Source organism: Hyperolius riggenbachi, chromosome 9 (genome assembly GCF_040937935.1).
Source record: "Hyperolius riggenbachi isolate aHypRig1 chromosome 9, aHypRig1.pri, whole genome shotgun sequence".
Taxonomy (NCBI): Eukaryota; Metazoa; Chordata; class Amphibia; order Anura; family Hyperoliidae; genus Hyperolius; species Hyperolius riggenbachi.
In genome coordinates this window covers 239,567,187-239,590,953 of record NC_090654.1, presented here as the reverse complement: position 1 = coordinate 239,590,953, position 23,767 = coordinate 239,567,187, and the positions used below count along the sequence as shown (strand labels likewise).

The following is a 23,767-nucleotide window of genomic DNA, read 5'->3' as shown; positions in this document are numbered from 1 at the left end:
CTACTGTCAGACAACCTTTGTAAGCAATTGGGTTTATCCTCGCATTAACCTCCTTGGCGGTTCGGGGTAAGCCGCGCAGGAGGTTTTCTCCGGCCCTGCTGGGCCGATTTGTTTAATTTTTTAAACTAATAATAAATTTTTAATTTTTTTTTTCAGCACACCGATCGCCGCTATCCGTCGCGCCGTGCGCCCCCAGACCCCGTGTGCTGCCTGGCCAATCAGTGCCAGGCAGCGCTGAGGGGTGGTTCGGGACTCCCAATGACGTCCTGACGTCGGTGACGTCATCCCGCCCCGTCGCCATGGCGACGGTGGAAGCCCTCCAGGAAATCCCGTTCTTTGAACGGGATTTCCTGATCGGAGATCGCCGAAGGCCCTGGGCTCGCTACATGATATAATAATAAAAAAAAATAAAAAAAAAAAAATAAAAAAATAAAAATAAAAAAAAAAAAAAAAAAAAAAAAAAATTGCTGCGCTGCCTCCTGGCGGATTTTTTTATACCGCCAGGAGGGTTAAGAGACTATGATATAGTAAGAGAATGTGGTCGTACCCTTGGAGTTATAATTTCAGCCTCCTCTTTTTCGTTCTCGCTGCTGGAATCCGTCTCATCATCTTCCTTAAGTGCAGTAATGGCTGGAGGGGTTTCAGGCTCTATCCGGTCACTGTTCTCCATTGGTTCTTCCTGTTCCTTTGCCGGGACCTCCTCTACTGGCGGGGGATCATTGTGATGGATAGTCCTAAACTGTATGTCTGCAGATCGACAATACTCCTCAAACCCATACAAATACCTACAATGGAAAGTGCGGATTAGACCATTTGCAGCAAATGTATACCAAACACACACAGATTACAGTGCCCATTAGAAATGTTCAATACGGCACAAAGTTATTGTAAATGGCACGCAGGCTTGAACTGCACAAATGGACTGGGGATCAGATGCCACACCCGTGCTGTTATAAAGCTGCAGCCTAGTCACCATACGCGGCTATAGAGATTTGGATGCGCTCTGCGGAAAACTGCAGCCAACACTATTTTTCTCTTTTTTTTTGGGGGGGGGGGCGCTATTTGGGTGCAGCCTATTGATTTCAATAGGCTGCGATTACACATCCAAAATAGAGTGTGGAAAACGGCCACGATTTGCAGCTAGTGGAACTAAGCCCTGACAGAATTAATAAAGGACTTTTACTTACTTTTTGTATGCTGTTTTTACATTGTAGGACGCTGCTGAGTTTAAAATAGGAATGCCAAGGTCCATATAAATTTGCTTCCATACAGCACCACTTTCAATCTGCAAGAAGGAAAGAAAGAACCTTGAAAGACCATCCACAACAAAGGCGTTTCTCCTGCTCTGGGCTGAGAGCTCTGCAAGGTTCTTACTGCTGTCCGAGTCCTGAAACTTCCTGTCCTTTATACCTGCAGAGTATCGACAGGAAAGTAGAGGAAGTGCCAGTTCTGACCATGGTCACAGGTGTCTCCACTGGGAGATTGATCCCAAGCTCATGGCAACACTGGGAGATTGATCCCAAGCTCATGGCAACACTGGGAGATTGATCCCAAGCTCATGGCAACACTGAGAGATTGATCCCAAGCTCATGGCAACACTGAGAGATTGATCCCAAGCTCATGGCAACACTGGGAGATTGATCCCAAGCTCATGGCAACACTGGGAGATTGATCCCAAGCTCATGGCAACACTGGGAGATTGATCCCAAGCTCATGGCAACACTGGGAGATTGATCCCAAGCTTATGGCAACACTGGGAGATTGATCCCAAGCTCATGGCAACACTGGGAGATTGATCCCAAGCTCATGGCAACACTGAGAGATTGATCCCAAGCTCATGGCAACACTGGGAGATTGATCCCAAGCTCATGGCAACACTGGGAGATTGATCCCAAGCTCATGGCAACACTGGGAGATTGATCCCAAGCTCATGGCAACACTGGGAGATTGATCCCAAGCTCATGGCAACACTGGGAGATTGATCCCAAGCTTATGGCAACACTGGGAGATTGATCCCAAGCTCATGGCAACACTGGGAGATTGATCCCAAGCTCATGGCAACACTGGGAGATTGATCCCAAGCTCATGGCAACACTGGGAGATTGATCCCAAGCTCATGGCAACACTGGGAGATTGATCCCAAGCTCATGGCAACACTGGGAGATTGATCCCAAGCTCATGGCAACACTGAGAGATTGATCCCAAGCTTATGGCAACACTGGGAGATTGATCCCAAGCTCATGGCAACACTGGGAGATTGATCCCAAGCTCATGGCAACACTGGGAGATTGATCCCAAGCTCATGGCAACACTGGGAGATTGATCCCAAGCTCATGGCAACACTGGGAGATTGATCCCAAGCTCATGGCAACACTGAGAGATTGATCCCAAGCTCATGGCAACACTGGGAGATTGATCCCAAGCTCATGGCAACACTGGGAGATTGATCCCAAGCTCATGGCAACACTGAGAGATTGATCCCAAGCTCATGGCAACACTGGGAGATTGATCCCAAGCTTATGGCAACATGCTTGCATATTTTAGCCTTTCACCTCAGCATCCAAAACTACAGTGGAAAAACACTTTGTAATTAGTCAAAAATAAATAATTGACACTTACATTATCACAACCGCCCTGATGATATACAAGTCTGAAAAGCTTGAACAGATTCAGGTCTTTATATCCCAATACTGGAGGCTTGTTGATTGACGTTCCTGGTTACAAAGATAAAGAAAATAGACTGCGTTAATGAAAAAATATTTGGGCATTACCAGGCAAGTTGATCACTTAAAGGGAACCTGAGGCAGATTAACACAAATAAGATTAGATACTTGCCTAAGGGCTCTTTCACATTAGGGCAGATTTTCTGCATTTCAACGCAAAGGGTAAAGTTTGCGTTACCCAAGGTGAAATGAAAGTCCATAGACTTTCATTTTAGCTTTCACATATAACGCAGCCTTTTTGTGCGTTGCGTTACACTGCACCCAGGCGCAGTTTTTCAGCCAACGCTAGCTTTATGCGTTACAATGTTAGTCAATGTAAAACGCACACTATGCGCGTTTTCAATCCGTTAACGCAGGCAATCAGTCCCAGAATGCAACAGAGGAACAATGTAGAAAGTTGAAAACTAAAAGAAAAAAAAATTACCTGCGTTTTTCTATGTGCTGTAACGGATTGAAAACGGATTAAAAACGCACACTCACTGCAGTGCAACGCATATCAAAACGCATTAAAAGGCATACAACAAAACGTATGCTTTGAGCGATCTCCAACGCAAGCTCTGATGTGAAAGAGCCCTAAGAAGAGGGGAGTCTATAGATCCTCCAGAGGCTACTCATGTCCTCCTGGAGACCACCTCCACTGCCCTGGACCCTCTGACCGTATTCCCCTTTGTGCACAAGCGCAGCCACACTGCGCAAGTAAGGTCACGCCTGTGCAGGTGCAGTATGGCCGCCCTCATACATGGTGGGGAGCGTGGCCAGGGAATCATAGCAGACAAGCTCGTCAGGTATTTGCTAAGGGTCCACCCACAATAGGGGCCAGGAGGATATGGATAGTGCACTGGTTAAGGGCTCTGCCTTTAACATGGGAGACCAGGGTTTGAATCCTGGCTAGGGTCAGTACCTACCGTATTCGGTAAGAAGTTTTAGGGCAGGGGTCTCAAACTCGCGGCCCGCGGGCCATTTGCGGCCCGCGATACAACATTTTGTGGCCCCAGAGCTTGTAGGGGCCCCCAGTGGCTACAAGAGGAAAAAAAAATTCAAATCGGCCTTATAGTTTTTGAGAAAATCGATTTTAAAGTTGCAAAGGAAAAAAATACACATTTAAAAACCCGTCGACTTTAATGGTTAATAGCAAATCCACCTCAAATGCTAGAAACCCTAAATTTGCAGGATATGTTAAGGAGATCATTAGGAATAAAAGGAAAAAACAATTTTTCAAAAAGACCTTATAGTTTTTGAGAAAAATCGATTTTAAAGTTTAGCAGGAAAATAGTATACTTTTAAATGCGGTAAATGTCACTTTTAGTAGCAAACCTAACGGTAGTGTAATTTTACATGTATCAAAAGAAAGAGCAATACATTTCCAGACAGGGTTTCCAGGGGGTCCATACGCAGCCGCAGCGCTTTGGCCAGGGATCGCTATACAGCCGCAATATGGCTGTATGAAGATTCCTGGCATTTTTTCCTATTTTCCCATATTTTTTTTTATGTTTAGAGTGTGGGAATTTTTTAAAAAAAAATTATGTAGGATCCCCCCTCCTGAAACTTTTTAACCCCTTGTCCCCCATGCAGGCTGGGGTAGCCAGAATGTGGAGCTCCGACCGATTGGGGCTTCACACATTGACTATACCAGCTGCAAAAAAGGTCCCTTAATGCCGATTTTTGTTCCAGGGTATCTGTTGGGGGGGGGGGGGCAGGTTTATTTTGCTCTGGGGCCCCATTGTTGCTTAAAACGGCCCTGCCTGCCGGCAAAAGAGACACGGAAGCGAACTATATTTGCCCATTTTACCTTATAGTTCGCTTCGGTGCTCCCAAGTAATCCGCCGCATCCCCGCCGCTAAACAAGGGCTGCAGACCCCCAAATCCCCCGCGCAAACATCCACGACTGCGCTGAGGGGCAGAGCTTCCAGCTGTAGCTCTGCCCCTCCTGACGTCAATCGCCGAATGGATCGCCGCCTCTCCCCCGCCCCTCTCTGTGAAGGAAGAGTGAGAGGGGCGGGCAGAGGCGGCGATCCGCCGCGATTGACGTCAGGAGGGGCAGAGCTGAAGCTGAAAGCTTTGCCCCTTCCAGGAAATGCCGGCGGATTGCCCCCCGGGGCGATTTGGGGGCTCTGCAGCCCTCGTTTTGCGGCGGGGACACGTGAACTCCCTTATGCGGCCCAGCCTCATCCTGACTTTGCCTCCTGCGGCCCCCAGGTAAATTGAGTTTGAGACCCCTGTTTTAGGGCATAACTGTCTAACACTGCAGGGTGGCCCCTTGAAGCGTGCCCTTGTGGCTGCAGCTCTTGAGCACTTTAAGTCCAACAGGAGAAAAGCACTATACAAATGTTTGGATCCTATAGAGGCTTCCTTAATAATAATCCTGAGGTTTCCCTCTCCTTAGGCAAGTATCTCATGGTTTTACTTTAATTCACCTCTGTACACTTCAAAATGTGATTCTTTCTTTAACAGGGAATTACGTAGAAAAGCAAGGTGGTCTTCCTATCATGAGTAACCTGGAATTGTGACAGCATGCAAATTTAAGGAGATAGCAGATGAACTTATCACCAGGCCAGACTACAGATCATCACAAATAAGACATGGAGGTTCACTTCCAGAAGCATAGAAGCTGGAAAGCAACCTTACTGGGACAATGATACTCAGCGGAAAGGTCTCATTCCATAAGCACTCAGCAATCAACTAAAGCCACTTACACGGACTAGGTAGTCATTGGTCAGAAAATTATTTTGAGGAAAGATTGATTGTAATTGTAAATCAGGTGTTTTGTACTACTGCAGCCAACCTACTTCGCCATCCATTATGTTGACTTACTGAAGATCTACCTCTACTCTTATTCTATTGTAGTCCCTGCAGTATGGCACGTTTCGATCATCCTTCTTGGCCAGTGATCCGAGAATTGTTCTCCTTACTCATCCGACTCCCGCACTACCCCCTTGCACAGGGAAAGAACACACCACTAGCCTACAGGCTAGCAGCAAACATTGGCCCAGCACGGCTGTTCAATGCATTAGGTCCTGATACTAGCCGGCGACATGCCTCGCAGGTGTGTATAAAGCTTTAGACTAAAACCAGTTTCAGAAAGTTTCAGAAGGGGGGGGGGGGGGGGGGGGGTATTTTGAGCCAAATAACTGATCTATATGTTTTTGGTATGCGGGAGGAAACCAGAGTGTCCAATAGACATGCCCTGGCCCCAGGTTACAGCACAGGACCCAGGGGCTGCAGAGAAAAAGTGCTTTCCACCACAACACCGTACCCCGCACATCCCAAAAGGTGGCAGAGGAGGATACTAAAGGCACAGGGAGGGCTTAAAAGAGGTACAGGGGACAGATATGGCACTGTGTTTCAACTTATGGACAGGCTGAAATTTAGAACAAACCTCTAGTCCCCTCGTTCGATAACCCGGACTACCTGTACTGCAAGATTAAAGAGATCCAGGGCGTTTGCTACTCTGCAATCCACATTTGTTGGCAAATGGGATAGTCAGTGGTACACTAATAATCATGAGTTTAGGGTTGCCCCGGTATACCGGTATGACTATTGTGCATGGTAATCATACCATGCACAATCTCATTTTACCGGTTTTCAGGGGCGGAGCTACCAGGGGGCGGAGCTACATAGAGTCGGGATGCGACATAGCGGCGGGCAAACGAACAGAGGCGAGGAAAAGCAAATACTCACTTGCCAGCAGCTGGGTCGTCCTGCACGATGTACTAGCTTCATTGTACTTCCTGTTCTTGTCCTATTTCCCTGAAACAGTGCCCCCTGGGTGCTATTACAAGGAGATGATGCAAGAACAGGAAGTAGAACGAAGCTAGTACATCGTGCAGGACAACCCGGCTGCCGGCAAGTGAGTATTTGTTTTGTACCCCCTGCTGCTGCGTCCCCCCTGGCTCTCTATACTGCGGGCAGCTATCCTGGCTACACTTGTCCATGGCTACCTATGCTGCAGGCACCTATCCTGGCTAAACCTATCCCTGGCTACCTATACTGCGGGCACCAATTCTGGCTACACCTATCCCTGACTACCTATGCTACAGGCACCTATCCCTGGCTCTATACTGCAGGCATCAATCCTGGCTACACCTATCTCTGGCTACCTATACTGCGGGCACCAATCCTGGCTACACTTATCCCTGGCTACCTATGCTGCAGGCACCTATCCTGGCTAAATATATCCCTGGCTCTCTATACTGCAGGCATCAATCCTAGCTACACCTACCCTGGCTCTCTCTACTGCGGGCACCAATCCTGGCTACACCTATCCCTGGCTACCTATGCTTCGGCCACCTAATCCTGGCTACACCTACAGGGAGTGCAGAATTATTAGGCAAATGAGTATTTTGACCACATCATCCTCTTTATGCATGTTGTCTTACTCCAAGCTGTATAGGCTTGAAAGCCTACTACCAATTAAGCATATTAGGTGATGTGCATCTCTGTAATGAGAAGGGGTGTGGTCTAATGACATCAACACCCTATATCAGGTGTGCATAATTATTAGGCAACTTCCTTTCCTTTGGCAAAATGGGTCAAAAGAAGGACTTGACAGGCTCAGAAAAGTCAAAAATAATGAGATATCTTGCAGAGGGATGCAGCACTCTAAAAATTGCAAAGCTTCTGAAGCGTGATCATCGAACAATCAAGCGTTTCATTCAAAATAGTCAACAGGGTCGCAAGAAGCGTGTGGAAAAACCAAGGCGCAAAATAATGCCCATGAACTGAGAAAAGTCAAGCGTACAGCTGCCAAGATGCCACTTGCCACTAGTTTGGCCATATTTCAGAGCTGCAACATCACTGGAGTGCCCAAAAGCACAAGGTGTGCAATACTCAGAGACATGGCCAAGGTAAGAAAGGCGGAAAGACGACCACCACTGAACAAGACACACAAGCTGAAACGTCAAGACTGGGCCAAGAAATATCTCAAGACTGATTTTTCTAAGGTTTTATGGACTGATGAAATGAGAGTGAGTCTTGATGGGCCAGATGGATGGGCCCGTGGCTGGATTGGTAAAGGGCAGAGAGCTCCAGTTAGACTCAGACACCAGCAAGGTGGAGGTGGAGTACTGGTTTGGGCTGGTATCATCAAAGATGAGCTTGTGGGGCCTTTTCGGGTTGAGGATGGAGTCAAGCTCAACTCCCAGTCCTACTGCCAGTTTCCGGAAGACACCTCCTTCAAGCAGTGGTACAGGAAGAAGTCTGCATCCTTAAAGAGAACCCGAGGTGAGTTTGAAGAATATTATCTGCATACAGAGGCTGGATCTGCCTATACAGCCCAGCCTCTGTTGCTATCCCAAACCCCCCTAAGGTCCCCCTGCACTCTGCAATCCCTCATAAATCACAGCCACGCTGCTGACAAATGGCTTGTCAGAGCTGGCTGTGTTTATCTCTATAGTGTCAGTCTGCTGCTCTCCCCGCCTCCTGCAGAACTCCGGTCCCCGCCTGCATCCCTTCCCTCCCTGCTGATTGGAGGGAAGGGACGGGGGCAGGGACCGGAGCTATGCAGGAGGCGGGGGAGCAGCTGAGACTGACACTACAGATGTAAACACAGCCTCAGAGCACGGCTGTGATTTATGAGGGATTGAAGAGTGCAGGGGGACCTTAGGGAGGTTTGGGATAGCAACAGAGGCTGGGCTGTATAGGCAGATCCAGCCTCTGTATGGAGATAACATTCTTTGAACACACCTCGGGTTCTCTTTAAAGAAAAACATGATTTTCATGCAGGACAATGCTCCATCACAGGCGTCCAAGTACTCCACAGCGTGGCTGGCAAGAAAGGGTATAAAAGAAGAAAAACTAATGACATGGCCTCCTTGTTCACCTGATCTGAACCCCATTGAGAACCTGTGGTCCATCATAAAATGTGAGATTTACAAGGAGGGAAACCAGTACACCTCTCTGAACAGTGTCTGGGAGGCTGTGATTGCTGCTGCACGCAATGTTGATGGTGAACAGATCAAAACACTGACAGAATCCATGGATGGCAGGCTTTTCAGTGTCCTTGCAAAGAAAGGTGGCTATATTGGTCACGGATTTGTTTTTGTTTTGTTTTTGAATGTCAGAAATGTATATTTGTGAATGTTGAGATGTTATATTTGTTTCACTAGTAAAAATAAATAATTGAAATGGGTTTATATTTATTTTTTGTTAAGTTGCCTAATAATTATGCACAGTAATAGTCACCTGCACACAGATATCCCCCTAAAATAGCTAAAACTAAAAACAACCTTCAAAAATATTCAGCTTTGATATTAATGAGTTTTTTGGGTTCATTGAGAACATGGTTGTTGTTGTTCAATAATAAAATTATTCCTCAAAAATACAACTTGCCTAATAATTCTGCACTCTCTGTATCCCTGGCTATCTATGGTGCAGGCAACTACTACTGGGGTGGTGGGGTTCAAATAATGGTTTAATACCGTAATACCTCTGTATTTTTTTGGATGGTTATACCGTGGAATTTCATACCGCTGCAACCCTACATGAGTTGATGCAAATTTTATGAAGTTTGGTATTGTGCCAATTGAATGCAGCATAAAACAGCATAAAATTTCCATCAACTCTGAAAAATTTGCATTTCATTGACCATCTCCGGTCGTATGATCCAATAAGTACATAAACTGAATATACCCTAGAAAGTCTACTTAGCACATGTAATATAAAACAGACATGTCTCACAATGGTATAACATTATAAAATCCCTTGATAAGTAAAAACATTTTAATTTTGTTTAGATTAAAAGATGAAAAACAAAAAACAAAAAAAAGGCGATTTGTACTGAATATACTCTGAATGTAAAACATTTGCCATAAGGCGCAAGAAACCATCATTCAAAGTTATAAGCTAAATCTTAGGGTTCCCATACAGACCGACCAAACTTACACAGGAGGAGTCAGTGCCTTGGGGAGGCGGACACCCCCGTGGCATGGGAACTTGGTCGGGTCAGTGGGTGAGGGACAGCCTACAGTCTGAAGCCTGGAGGCAGCCACTGTAAAAAGTAGAAAAATCAGAATCAGGTTGATGAGAGGTACTTGTCCCACCAATTCATCATTGCAAACCATTACCTTTGGCAAAATCAGCTTTACCAACCTTAAAGAAAAAAAGTTTTTCAGGCCAGAGAAGCAGCTGAAATGAATGAACATACGAACTAATGCATCAACAAAAAGTTGCATAATTCATAAGCCATATAACTCTGGAGATCAACATTATTAGGCCAATCCAGATAACCATTTAGCTGAATTAAAGTAAACCTGACCGGGGGAAAACTAGTTCGATGTTACTTACCTGGGGTTTCTTCCAGCACCCCATAGCCTTGCAGGTGCCTTGGCTTTCTCTGCCCCTCTGAAACATCGCAAATCGGGGGCTTCTCTTTAGGTGTGGTAAAGGCTGTGCACCTCCTCCATGTGCTCAGGGAGCATGATTGCTCATGCGCGGCTGAGATTGCACATGCTCAGTAGCCCACCACTGGTTTCATTCAGCAAGCCTTTCGGAGGGGCACACGGAGCAGTGATGCGGACTGGGAGGAAACTGAGGGACCTGTAAGGTTACAGGGGCTGGAAGAAGCTCCAGGTAAAGAAGAACTTTAAGATCATGATAAAGCTTTGCGCATACACAGTAGAGTCCCGGCTATCTGGAACTCAACTAAACAGAAGACTCAACCAACCAGCACATATTGCCGGCAGTACTCACAGTGGCGAGGCCAAATTCTTAGGCTGGCTGTGGGCTTTGCTGTGCTTAAAGACTGGGTTCTACGGTTCTTCCAAATATACTTGTAATTACTTTATTTTAACATTTAATACAGAGTTCAAGGTATGTATAGAGAGTGGGGTATAGTACTGTGTTAGCTGGGTCTATTTTTAACATCGAGCCCCAAGTAGCAAGAAAGCACAAGCCGATCCCAGTCAGTCCCGGATAGCCGATACTCCACTGTATTCTGAACCCACCTCAGTGTATGTAAAAATGTAAAACAAACTATAAATAAGGCCTCTTGCACATTGCAAGTGATTCCGATTTAGATTCCACTTTTTAATCAGTTTTTACATCCGATTCAGATTCCGATTTGAAGTTTGCTCCCTGCACACTGCAAATCTGAATCTGAATCGGATGTAAAAACTGATTAAAAAGCGGAATCTGAATCGGAATCACTTGCAGTGTGCAAGAGGCCTTAGGCTGATTGATATTTAAAGAGAACCCGAGGCGGGGTTCTCACAACAAAATCCCAATACAGAGGCTGGCTCTGCCTATCGAGCCCAGCCTCTGTTGCTAATCAGATCCCCCTGCACTCAGCCAGACCCCATAAATCACAGCCACGTTGTGCGGCAGTGTTTACCTTCCTAACGTCAGTCTCGGCGCTCCCCCCGCCTCCTGCAGAGCTCCGGTCCCCGATTTTGTTGCGAGAACCCCACCTCGGTTCTCTTTAACTTGACACAGAAACGGTACCATGGTGTGGACTTCAATGAAGCTAGGTTAAACTTCAGTAGTCTGTAGTTGTGCACAAAGTTCTGCCCAAGTGTACATCTTCTGCTGTCCAACTATAGAAACCTGCTTGCACAGCCTGAAAGGATGAAGTCAGGGGAACCCACATCAAGCACCACTCAGCTAAGAGTTCAGATAATCCTCTTACAAAGAAAGCAGAGAGTGTCTGAGGAGCCTCCATCAAGCCAGATGGGGCCTGGGAATGTCTACACTGGATATGTACAGTAGTATGAAGCATTCACGGTTGGGGTGGGATTTCTCATACTCCAGAGATGTTGGTGCAGAAGACATGAGTGCAGGGATGCTTGCCAATAGTGCTTTACATTCTCCTTTGCGCCACACAGACAGGATTCATAACAGACTTTACTGTATTGATCTACAGCTCTGCCATTTCCCACGTCTAATGTCCGGATAGCTTCTGTTATACTCAGCAAGACGCAACCTTTAAAATAATTCATTTTCTGTTCTAACAGAATTTCGATAAAATAAAAACAAGGTAGATAAAATATTTAATATAAAATATTTAGCATTTTACAGTGACAAAAATATTTAGGATTATGTGTTTTTATTCGCAAAAACTTTATTCCCAAAACAAAACTGAGTTTACAGACATATGAGAACCAGTAGGCACCCGTGCTGTGGATCAAGGGGCCTCTATGCAGGCCAACTATACCCCATGATCCAAGGGGTCTATACACAAACCATCTACGTGCCATGAATCCCAGGGGTCTTTACACAAACCAACTATGCCCCGTTCTGGGCCTATACACAGGTCAACTATGTGCCATGGATACCAGGGCCCTATATACAAGCTGAAAATGTGTCATGACTCTGGGGGCCTATACACAGGCCAACTATGTGCCATGACTCTGGGGGCCTATACACAGGCCAACTATGTGCCATGACTCTGGGGGCCTATACACAGGCCAACTATGTGCCATGACTCTGGGGGCCTATACACAGGCCAACTATGTGCCATGACTCCAGGGGCCAATACAAAGGTCAATTATATGCCAAGACTCCAAGGACTTAGTCACAGGCCAACTGTGTACTATGACTCAAAGGGTCCACATAGGCTGACTATGTAACAACTCCAAGGGTCTACACATAGGCTGAAACCGTGCCATGAGTTAAAGGGCCTTTGCACAGGCCAACTATGTGCCATGACTCCAGGGGCCCACACACGGGTGAAAATGTGCCTTACTCAAGGGGCCTATACACAGGCTGGCTATGTGCCGTGACTCAAGGGGCCTTTACACAAGCTGACTATCTACCAACTATAAATAAGCCATATGCTGAGACTCAAGTGGCCCATACACACGCTACCCATCTGTTAGGACTGGAAATAGTCAATGTGATGCAAATACTCATAGATACAATAATTTCCAATAGATTCATGTATGCTGAAATCTACTGGAAATCAATGTGCAGTGTGTGGACAGGCAATAGATCTTTCTCTGATCAGACTGGATCAGAGAGGGATAAATTTCATGGTCGATCTGGTGGCACATCGAGTGGTATATGGGCACCTATACAGGAAGCTGCATACAAAAGCTTCAAGTTAAAGTTCCATTATTGCTGATAAATGTAATCTCCTCAGTTCAACTCCACGCATTATGGAGATAAATGGTAAACCTCATTATAGCTTGCTTTCACGTAAGATAGAGTAAAATGTGCACATAAAACACCATTATTATACATGGTTCCTAACAGGGACTGTGATGTCGGTGTGTTTAGGTTTGCTGCTGGCCAACAGATTAGTCCAAGTCTGCAAAATGAGTAATTAGAAGAACCAATTAGGAGCCCGCTACTCATGCTACAAGATGGGAAACTTCTAAAGGTGCCCACTAATGATGCAATCTTAATTGCACAATGTTACCACATTTATGTAGTAGAAGGGTAAACAGAGGGAATCTACTTTGAATTGATATGTCAGGTAGTCCCTCATATTACATAAAATCGGTTACATTGTACAATCATCCGCAGCACTCAATGATTAAGCCCCTGTGGAGGGGGGGAGGGGTTGGTTCGGGTGTCATGATCATTTTAACGGGTTTGGAAATTTCATGTTTCAGGTAGCAATAAAACTCTCTGAAGCACTGTACAATATTTAGATAAAACTGCAATGTTCTCAGATTCAATCTGCGCCTTCCAACTTGGAGAGTAAACAGTAGGATGGTGCAATCCAAGCAGCTAGCACACCCACATGGCTTGAAACGAGACTCCTAAACTCGGTCACATCTGCTTAACTTCCCTAGAGGTATTGACTGTTATGCACATCAATACAAAACATGCTGAACATGCATACTCGTCAATACTCTCCTGCACTGTATACTAGACCATTGCTTGACACATTTTGGCAAGTTACAGGAAAAAAAAAAAAAAGGTTATGAAAAATAATTGGATCACTTTTTGCACAGGAATCCTGGTGAAATTGAATGCTAGAAAGGTTAAGTCATCAAAATCTGAAGGTATTGTTAGCTGCAGCCACCTCACTTCACACAACAAAAGCTCCACATTTGACAATTGTGCATGGTAAGCTGTTAAATGATATTTTTTAGATCTGTGCCTGGAAGAGAGGGTAAAACTTAATTCCATACAAATAATAAGTGTTCAATGACACAAGGTGCACATTACAGAAAATGCTAAAACATAGTACAAATAAGAATGCCTGTTATCTGACCAGGGTTTCAGAGAAAGGTAAAAATCGTAGTGACTCTGGAGTGAAAGAACTCACTTGCACACATACGTGACCATGAATCTACAGTTCAGTCAACAAAACAAAGGAGTCTCTGCTGCAACAGGTAATACTTGCATGATAATTTCCAGACACGCCTAATAATTAGTAGCTGCGTGCCATTTGAACTGATTTGTCTGTAATTTAATCACTCTGAAGTCTGAGCTGCCTTACAAATTGTTCTGAAAAGGTCCAGATTATAGTGCAAACCCATGGAGCAAAGAAATAAAAAATATTAAACCTTCCTTGTGACTCCAGGCGATAAAATAAGCACAAGGAGCCAATAAATAATAATTTTAAAAAAAAAATGATACTTACCTGAAAAAAGTGATCCAGCATCCTCCTCCAGACCCCTTTGCTGCCCGTGGACCTGTTGAAGATTGCCACCACGCTCCTGTTCATGCACGAGCACGGCATGGACACACCTGCATTGTAGCTCAGTAGCACCTGCACAGCGGCTCCGACTTCTCTTCCTGCATGAATAAACCAACTGAGCCTGCGCAAGTATGGCTGCACATACGCAGTACGGCCGCAATAGTGCATGAAAAGAAACATGCCCACATGACATACCTCATGAGTTTGTCGTATATGTTTCAGGGGTCCGTGCATGGAAATGGTGGGGCCAGGGGGATATGGGAAGCCTCTGGAACCTACTGGCCCCAGGTAAGTATCTGATTCTTTATTTTTTTTAATGCCTCAGGTACACTTTAAGCAAGTGCTGGTACACAATGATTGACTGCCCTATACCTCAACAGCAGCTTCAACTCTCGAAAATTCTGATAAATAAGGTACCAGTGCCACAAACAGAGCTGTGGAGTCAGAGCAATTTTTGAGTACCTGGAATTGGAGGTTTCATAAATTGAGGAGTCGGAATTGGATGATTTTTGTACCCACTCCATAGCATGAGCGCAGTGGATTCAGAGTCTGAGCAATTTTGGGAACCTAAAGTTGAAAGTTTCAAAAACTCCGTAGTCAGAGGATTTTTGTACCCACACCATAGCCCTGGTCGCAAATAGCTGCTTTTGTCAATAAGGAAGAGAATAATATGGGCAATTTGGTCAGGAGGACTATGGCTATGAGGTATGGATTGGATTGACCATTGCTTCTCTGATCACTTCCCTCTATCAGGTATGTCAAACCGGTCCTACGAGGGCCGAGATTCTCACACATTTTTGATACAGCTCAAATGAATTGATGGGTCTGAATCAGGAAAGGTGTGGTCCATCAGGTAGAACACATTCCTTTCTTTCTCAGTCCATCCTAAACACTGGCATGGAGCCGGCCCTCCAGGCCTGGAGTTCGACATGTGCTCTACATTCAAGAAAAGTGCAATATGATGTAGTAAGCACCGTGAGCAATATAAACATTCCTCTTCCCCAGAACTCGTGTTCTCAATCACTGGAGATCTCTCCACCGTACCAGCACTAAATGGCAATTCTGTAAGGTAAGGGTTTCTAAACAAGGGGAAGTGGCATGAGTATGATATATTTCTGTAGCCTGAGAGGACCAGAGATACTGTGTGCAGATTGGATCAGAGATACCGTGTGTGTGAGAGACAGTGTGTGGATGAAGAGACCTGCGATTTATCTTGTAAGAAATGCAGGACTAGCCAAAACAACTTTGTCATTCATGAATTCTGAGTACAATAAAAGTTCTTATATTTGGCCACCGGATTCATACAATCACACATAAGAAGTCTCGCTCAGGACTTTACCTCTGTCTTCCATAAACTTGTAAAGCTGCTGCAGGAAGTTGTCCCTTTCTGCGGGGTCTGCCTCTTCCTCTGGCTACAAGAGAGACAAACAAGTATGTAAATACAACAGAAATAAAACCCAAGAATGTCAGCAGTTCTGTTTTACAGCCATAAAGACTGTAGTGCTCATGTTGGCGTTATAAAGCTGTCCAGGTTAGGATCACCTTACATCCTTGAGAGAAGGTTTGCAGTTTATTCAGAAACATTAAAAAGTGGATTACATTTTCAACAGATTTGTTACGCCTAATTATCAAAAATGTGTTTTATTCTTTGGGTCTTAAAGAGTAAATGAGGTAAAAATGACACAGCCTCTTAATGAGGACAGATGCAGGGGTTACGGAGTTAAATACTAACCTGATATCTTCGGGTCAAAGGTGATGCTCCGCCCCCTCCCCTCAGCTGTGCAGCCGCGGCCATGTTTCTGAAAATTGCTGAAGCTCTTCAGAAGTCTCCGCCTGCATTGCCGTGGCCCACCCCCAGCAATGCAGATGGGAGTGGCCAGAGCCTCATCTGCGATTTTAAGGAAAAATAAATCACCAGTGCCCATTCTCTGAAGGGGGTGGAGCAATAACCTGCTTGGGAGAGGGGGGGGGGGTGTTTACACCAGAACAGGTGACCCTGCATTCTAACCCCCATCCATCCTCGTTAAGACAGAAACGGTCATGATAGGCTCTGTCATTTTTACCTTAGGTACTCTTTACATTTTCACACTTTGTTTACTGCTTTCTAAAACCAACCAACCACAGGGGATCATATCCTGATAGATGTCAGCAACAGCATCTTGTAAGGCTACAGAAAGAATAGTTACAGAGAAAACAAGTCAATGGGATCAGATCACAGACCCCACATGTTTATTCTGTGCCCGCTCCTTCACAACTCAGCAAAAGTTTGAAGCAGAAAAATGTTAAATACTTTTAGATTTATTTTTTTTAAATAAACTTAAAAGCAGAATTAATTTTCCCCCTCTAATGCTGGGAATACACTGTTCGTTTTGTAACTGATTAGATGGTTTGATAGATAACTTCCGACATGTCCGATCTCCCTTTCGATTCTTTTGCCGTTCGATTTCTGATAGAAGTGAATGGAAACAGATAAGATAAATGAGAGGAAGATAAGAATCAAGAGCTGAAATTGAGTGGCAAAAACGATCGAGAGCAGAAACGCACAGCAGAAATGGAACATGTATTCCCAGTATAATGGATTTGGCATGCTGCAACCACTGCCTTCTCCTGGAGCCTTATCATGTGATTATTTCTGTGCTCTGCCCACTCAAATCTACCTGTTATCAGCTAAACTCATTGTCAGGTTTTCCTTCAGTGGGCATGATTCACTAAGCTTTTTCACTTGTTTTCCCCTCATCTGTGTTACATTTTTAAGCTCCCAAAGAGCTAAATATAATAGAATTAAGGTAAGAAAAGTAATATTACAATGACGTTAATCAGGAACAACTTGCTTTGAGTGATTATTTGGCTTGTAAATGTGCTAAGAGGTTATTTTTATCAATTAGGTGATACGTCATGTATGAGAAGTTTTGTGAATAGAGCCCAATGTGTGAAGAGCAAGAGATAAGCCAGTAGCTTCTGTGTGACAGTTGCACTGATCCTGTGCAGCAGACTGCTTTTTTCCCCTCACAGGCACAACTTTCTATGAACTTGATATGGCACAACTATGCAGTGCATGACAGCTTCCAGGAGTAACTGTACTGTAACCTGGATGGGTGGAGGATGTGAGGAGGGGTCCGTGAATGTGACTCTTACACAAATTACATTGCTTTGGTAGGTAAGAAATCTAAACGAGTCATAAAGGTGGCCATACACTGGTCGATTTGCCATCAGATTCGACCAACAGATAGATCCCTCTCTGATAGAATCTGATCAGAGAGTGATCGTATGGCCACCTTTACTGCAAACAGATTGTGACTCGATTTCAGCCTGAAACCGATCACAATCTGTGGAGCTGCCGCTGCTGCCGCCCCCCCCCCCCCCCCCCTCCCCTCCTCACTGCATACATTACCTGTTCCGGCTGGCGCGAGTCCCCTGGTCCCCGCTGTCTTCTTCTCCGCTCCGGGCTCCAGACCGTTCCTGCAGCTACTGAACTTCCTGTCCAGGGGAAGTTTGAACAGTAGAGGGCGCTCTACTGTTTAAACTTCAAGCCGGGACAGGAAGTTCTGTGTAGCTGCAGCCGGTCCGGAACCCAGTGCGGAAAGAAGACAGCGGGGACCAGGGGACTCGCGCCAGCCGGAACAGGTAATGTATACCCGCTGTATTGCGTCGGTCCTCGGGCATCTGAACGCCGCTATCAACGCACTCCCAACCCGCCGGCGATCGAGAAAAATCTTCCGCATGGAAGGATCGACGGGAACGATCGATTTCGGACAGAAATCAATAGTTCTGTCAGCGGTGTGCGCGTCGATTTCACAGCAGATTCGATCACTGTGATCAAATCGGCCGTATATCGGCGGGAAAATCGCTAGGTGTATGGGCCCCTTAAGGAGGTGGTAGAATTTTTTTTATTATTATTATTGTAACATGCTAATTTGATTTTACTGTTACGCTGCCAATGTCAGCAATGTTTATAAAATGTAACCGTTATTAAGTGACAGATTACAAAGTACTCCCCCTATAGTTAACTCACCTAGCCACCGCCTTCCTTCCAATGCGTTACATCTCCTTATACTTCTGCCTTTAGAGTGGAAGTTCCGGAAGTTCTCTAGCTCATCCCTACTGCTTCGTAATAGAGGAAGGAAAAGCCACAAATTACAACTCATACTACCTGCCTGCTGGCTGCATTGACCTTTTGCTTCCAATACATTTTGAGTCCCTTCCCTGAACAAGAACGCATACCATGTGTTCTGAGATCACCGGATGCATGCTTGTTCCAGGTGTGTAACTGAAACTAGTAAAGTCAAGAGATCAGCATGAAACTCAGACATGTCGCATGTGTGAGAAGCGAGAAAGGATAAAGACAGAAGCCTGTGTATACTTGTACAACAGAGTGAGGAAGGAGGCACTAGGTCATCCGCAAGCTGGCACCTTTATTCAAAAGCTGGGTACAGACATGGGGAGGTAGCGCAGTGGGGGTGAGAAGGCCTGACAAGACGTTTAGCTTGAAAAGCTCCCTCAGAGGCCAGTGGTACTACCCCCACTGCTACATCACCATGTCTGTATTTCACATGTCTGTTGAACAACTGAATGCTGGTTTCTCAGAGTGGACATCCCATCTGGACACAGATTCAGCTGGAGATCCAGACCCCTATTTAGCAGCTAGTTCCGTGGATTTGGTCTACTTTAAGGGATCTATGTATACTTGTAAATGCAAGTTACCTCTAAACACGGAAGTACGGAAGCAAGCAGAAGCAGAATTGGCTCTTCTAGAACAGTTAACTTTTTTTTGGTACTTACATTTAATACTGTTAATTTGGCTTCCTCCTCCTCAAATTCTATTTGATCTCCCAGCAAGATGGAACCATCATTGGAAACTTTACGGTCGTGGCTTTCGTTTGCACCAGGTCCCGAGTCCTTCTGTTGCACCGTTCCTGAGTTATACGACGTTAAGCCAAGACCTCCAGATTTCCAATGATGACTAGATCTTGCCAGGGGAGAAAATAGAATTAAAAGGGAACCTAAAATGAGAAGGACAAGGAAGCTGCCATATTTATTTCCTTTTAAAGGGAAGGTCTAAGCAAAATAAAAAAATGAGTTTCACTTACCTGGGGCTTCTACCAACCCCATGCAGCCATCCTGTGCCCTCGTAGTCACTCACTGCTACTCCAGTCCCCCGCTGGCAGCTTACCGACCTCGAAGGTCGGCAGGCCGCATTGCGTCCATTTTTACGCATTCCCGCTAGTGCAGGAACATTAACACATACATTTTTACGCGTTACTGGTTCAATGCGTACATTTTTACGCATTGAACCACTAACGCGTAAAAATGTATGTGTTAATGTTCCTGCACTAGCAGGAATGCGTAAAAATGGACGCAATGCGGCCCGCCGACCTCCGAGGTCGGCAAGCTGCCAGCGGGGAACTGGAGCAGCAGTGAGTGACTACGAGGGCACAGGATGGCTGCATGGGGCTAGTAGAAGCCGCAGGTAAGTGAAACTCATTTTTTTTATTTTGCCTGGACCTTCCCTTTAAACAATACCAATTGCCTGGCTCTCCTGACGATCCACTGCCTCTAATTCTCTTAGCCATTGACCCCAAACAAGCATGCAAATCAAATGTTTCTGAGAAAAATATGACATTATCCCCATAATGGTTTCAGGTGTGTGATTCAAACACTACTGACCAGGTAGATCAGCAGGACAGCCATTCATTTATTCTTTACAAAAGCACTCCCTGGCATAGATCTATATAAAGATGCGAACTATCCGCCCTACCAGTTAGCACACTATTCTGGCAGTTGGACGGAGCAACCGAGTGCTTTTGAATCTAAAGAAAACCCTAAGAATCCCTCATGAGAAGATAGGCTAGTCCAAAACCTGTCAGTTCTGTCAAATGTCTACTATCTACAGTAAGTGACAACGTAGAATACAAGTAATTTATAGCCCATTTTACTCTGGGAGAAATGTAGATTTTATATGCATTTTCACGAATTTTAAAATTGTACAATTTTTCACGATAGTGGTCCTTTAAACAGGAGACAGATGTTGTTAACGTTATAACACGCAAGTACCCCTTTTCCTTTAATATTGGGCTGTATGAAGCGTTATAGCAAACAAGTATACAGCATCACAGCCATGTGGGTGGGTGGTGGATATGGTGATGATACAGGTGGACAGGGCAATAGGTTGTGACAAGTGCGTGACGAAACAGCTCGGAGAACGCTGCATTACTGTGCAGGACTGCGAGATCAGCTACTACTGTAATGCATCAGTTCATTTTCACTTTACCGATGAAAACCTAAGCAGCCAAAGAGCTGCCAGTCATCACTGCAGAAACACCTTTAGGGTGATTTCTCTGCGCAAAATAAAGTGGTTTCAGGCATAAAAAAATGCTGGACATTTGTCCAGATGCTGATGTGTCCTTTGGAGATAGATTTGCACTGACTATTCAACTGTATGCTGCATGAAAGGAAAAACAAAATCAAAAGAACAGGTTTAAATGCAACAAAGCAAAAAAAAGGTGCATGGCTGCCTGCAACCTGCCCACGGCTGCATGCTCCCCTCATTGTGCTGTATTAGCAGGGATGAGACAGGCAGGCAGCTCATAAGAGGAGACAGCAATTGGAAATGGCATGCACAATAGGAAGTACAGCATGCAGGAGGAAAGAGAAAAAAAAAATGGCTGAATGCATGGCATCCCACGCCAGCCAGCACGTTCATTCAGCTCATGTTCACTGCTAGAACATGCAGATGGATTTATTAGCCGAATGAAGGTCCTGATTCAAACACACCCACCTGCATAATAGATGAGCGGATTAAGAAGCGCAGATCGCTGACAGACAGCGCAGGCATGATGCCACACAGCATCATAACTTCAAATGCTTGTTGTCCCTTTCCAAGGTACTACTGCCCCCCCCCCCCCCCCCCCCCAAAAGAAAAAAAACTGGCTGTTATTAATCAGGAAATCCTGTAACAGTTCCCAGGAATCAGATTCACTGCCTGGCTACCAGTAAAGTAGGAGCGATTTATTGACAGCTCTCTGACAATACCTAAGAACAGTAACTGATTCTTCCTCTCAGTCTCCAGCCTGCAGACAGGCGACAATACAGGGGTCCTTATTCTGCCGTGCTGACACTTAACTCTTCAACAAGCTTGGCCTTAACACCGTTCTATGCTGTGGGGCAGTTAGGCAAGGCAAAGCATTTGCACCAGAGTGTTAATGATTTAGCAGGCTGGAGTGAGTACCCACCCAGTGACAAGGGGGGCAGATCGCTCTTACTAATCTGTCTATTATAAAAAGATAGGAGCGGGGAAGAGCAGCATGCTTTATTGTCTGCTAGTATGCCCTGCCTCCTCATGTCAGCTGCACTCAGTACATGCCATTCTCCTGGAAGCAGCATACTTCTCCCTCAGAGCTGCACTGAAAAATTAATAGAGCTGGCCCCTCAGCCTATTTCCACTGTCCGAGCGTCCTGCTGCTGCCACGGATCGGATAAAATGACAGGACAGTCACTGATACAATGCAAAAAGCCCCCACACTCTCCCCCCCCCCCTTTCCCATCTGATCAGAACAGCAGAAATAACATCACATCATGCTTACCTACAGACTTTCCCTTTCAATAGCAGGACTGTTCATGCATGTCGTAGCTAGCAGGCGTGCGGCTGTGCTTCTCTCACACAGGCCTGCACTGGATCCCTTGCCCAGGCTGCCTTGCCTGCATTCTCTCCCGTATGGGAAAAATCAGACATTACATGAAGAAAAGAAAAAAAAAAAAAGACAGCCCCGTTTTCAAAGCATCTGGCGAACCTCCCCTGGCAGCTCGCCAAGCCTCTGCTCAACCTTCCTGTCTCCGTTGAGCATGCGTGCTCTATGCCCAGCACCAGGTTTCCATGGCAACACTCTAGGCAGCCCCCAAGTAGGGGGAGAGAAGCAGTGTGTTTGCACATAGACAAAAAAAAAATCCCATCAGCAGTCGTGTTGAGGGGGGGAAAAGGGTTCCACAGTACAAGCAGACACAATAACCACATGAAGAGTTCTGCAATGTGTTGCTCTCTCCTTAGTCTGCCATGTGGTCAGGAGGATATATGACTCAGTCCTGATACAATAGCGACAGGGGCTGCTGAAAGAACAAAAGGAGTTCTATTACAAGGCAGAAAGTCCTGCTTTGCCTCTTGAGTCAGAGGTCCCTGCTTGATGCCTGTACAGACCTGAAAAACTACGCTCCTATGTAAGGTCATGTGGGGGCATATAGGTCAAGGACAGCCATTGGCTCCACAAGACAAGTGACCCTTTCACTGCTAGATAACTCTGAATGAGCTTCCCCCCCCCCCTCGTCTGCACACAGTGGAATCTCGCTGGTGAATGGGGGGCCCCAGACCTTACAGGGTGGGAAGCCAGTGCCTCAGCTAGTAAACAAGTCAGCAAGTCAGGTGGTCTATCTAAGAGCCCCGGTCATTTTAGGGTGGTAAGATTTATGAATTCCTTCCCATCACTGGGAATTCACCAAAAAAACAAGACACATGAGGTAAAAAGAAAAGCAAAAGCAACGCTACAGATAAACAATGCAGAAGGAAGCAAAAAAAAAGCAAGCCAACAGGTGTGAGGGCGCGTGTAAGCCTATGAGAGGAATCTGTGAAAACAATACTTTTATTTAACCACAAAACCACAGATGAAAAAAACCACAGATGGAAAAATGCAAAGCGCTAAAGCAAGAAAAAGTATAAACCACACAAAGTTCCTTGAACCACACCAGCAACCACAGAAACAACTTTTGTTATCGGAATAGGATGGTTGTCATTTTCATTCTCTCAAATAATAATAAAAAAACAATTACAGCTACTTGCTTGGCAGCCATGCTGTCTAAAACTTTCTAAATCAATTTCCAAAGAGTGTGACTCAAACTGCTGCAGACAAAACAAACAGCATGACAGTCAGACAACTGTAGATAAAGTTGTTTACACAAGAGATGACAACATTTGCAGGTGAAACTGGCGCTACATCACTCAGGCGCTGCCTATTCTAAAGGAGCAAAGGCAGGAACTGCTCTCAGGCAGAAAGAAAGATGACACTCATACATACAGCGGAGGAGCAAAAATTCTAGTTGTAAAGAATTTAACAATAAGTGGATTTCAGCCTGAATAAATGAAAAACAATACAGTACTAATTCTGTGACCAGAGATGCATTTAGAAGTACCAGAGAAGCAATTGAGGTTCATACAAAACTTGTGTTCTGGTAACATTTTATTTTGTCACCTCCCATGTCATCCTGCTCCAATTGCTTGTATTGCAACAGAGAAAAAAGCACTACAAAGCTCAGGAAGGAAGAGCATGAGCTAGTAAAGACCATGAACAGTGGATGGGGCTGGGAACACAGATCGCTCTCCTGGAGACCCAGAGAGTTGTATTATCGTAAGTTAGTAAATAAAGCAAAACGTCAATCACATATACCATGCCTAAAATGAATACTTTGCAATGTCTTC

The 23,767-nt window shown here is 45.3% G+C and overlaps 1 protein-coding gene across 2 annotated transcripts in view; it reads right to left on the bottom strand.

The window, feature by feature from the left end:
* ARID4A (AT-rich interaction domain 4A) overlaps nt 1-23,767 on the bottom strand; it is a 147,823-nt gene that overhangs the window by 38,570 nt on the left and 85,486 nt on the right. For both annotated transcript variants that reach the window (XM_068254197.1, XM_068254196.1), the window contains 4 exons: nt 15,647-15,719; nt 2,620-2,714; nt 1,188-1,285; nt 548-785 (listed from right to left, as the gene is read on the bottom strand). In XM_068254197.1, coding sequence (XP_068110298.1) covers nt 548-785; nt 1,188-1,285; nt 2,620-2,714; nt 15,647-15,719 — 504 coding nt within the window. The remainder of the gene's footprint in view (nt 1-547; nt 786-1,187; nt 1,286-2,619; nt 2,715-15,646; nt 15,720-23,767) is intronic.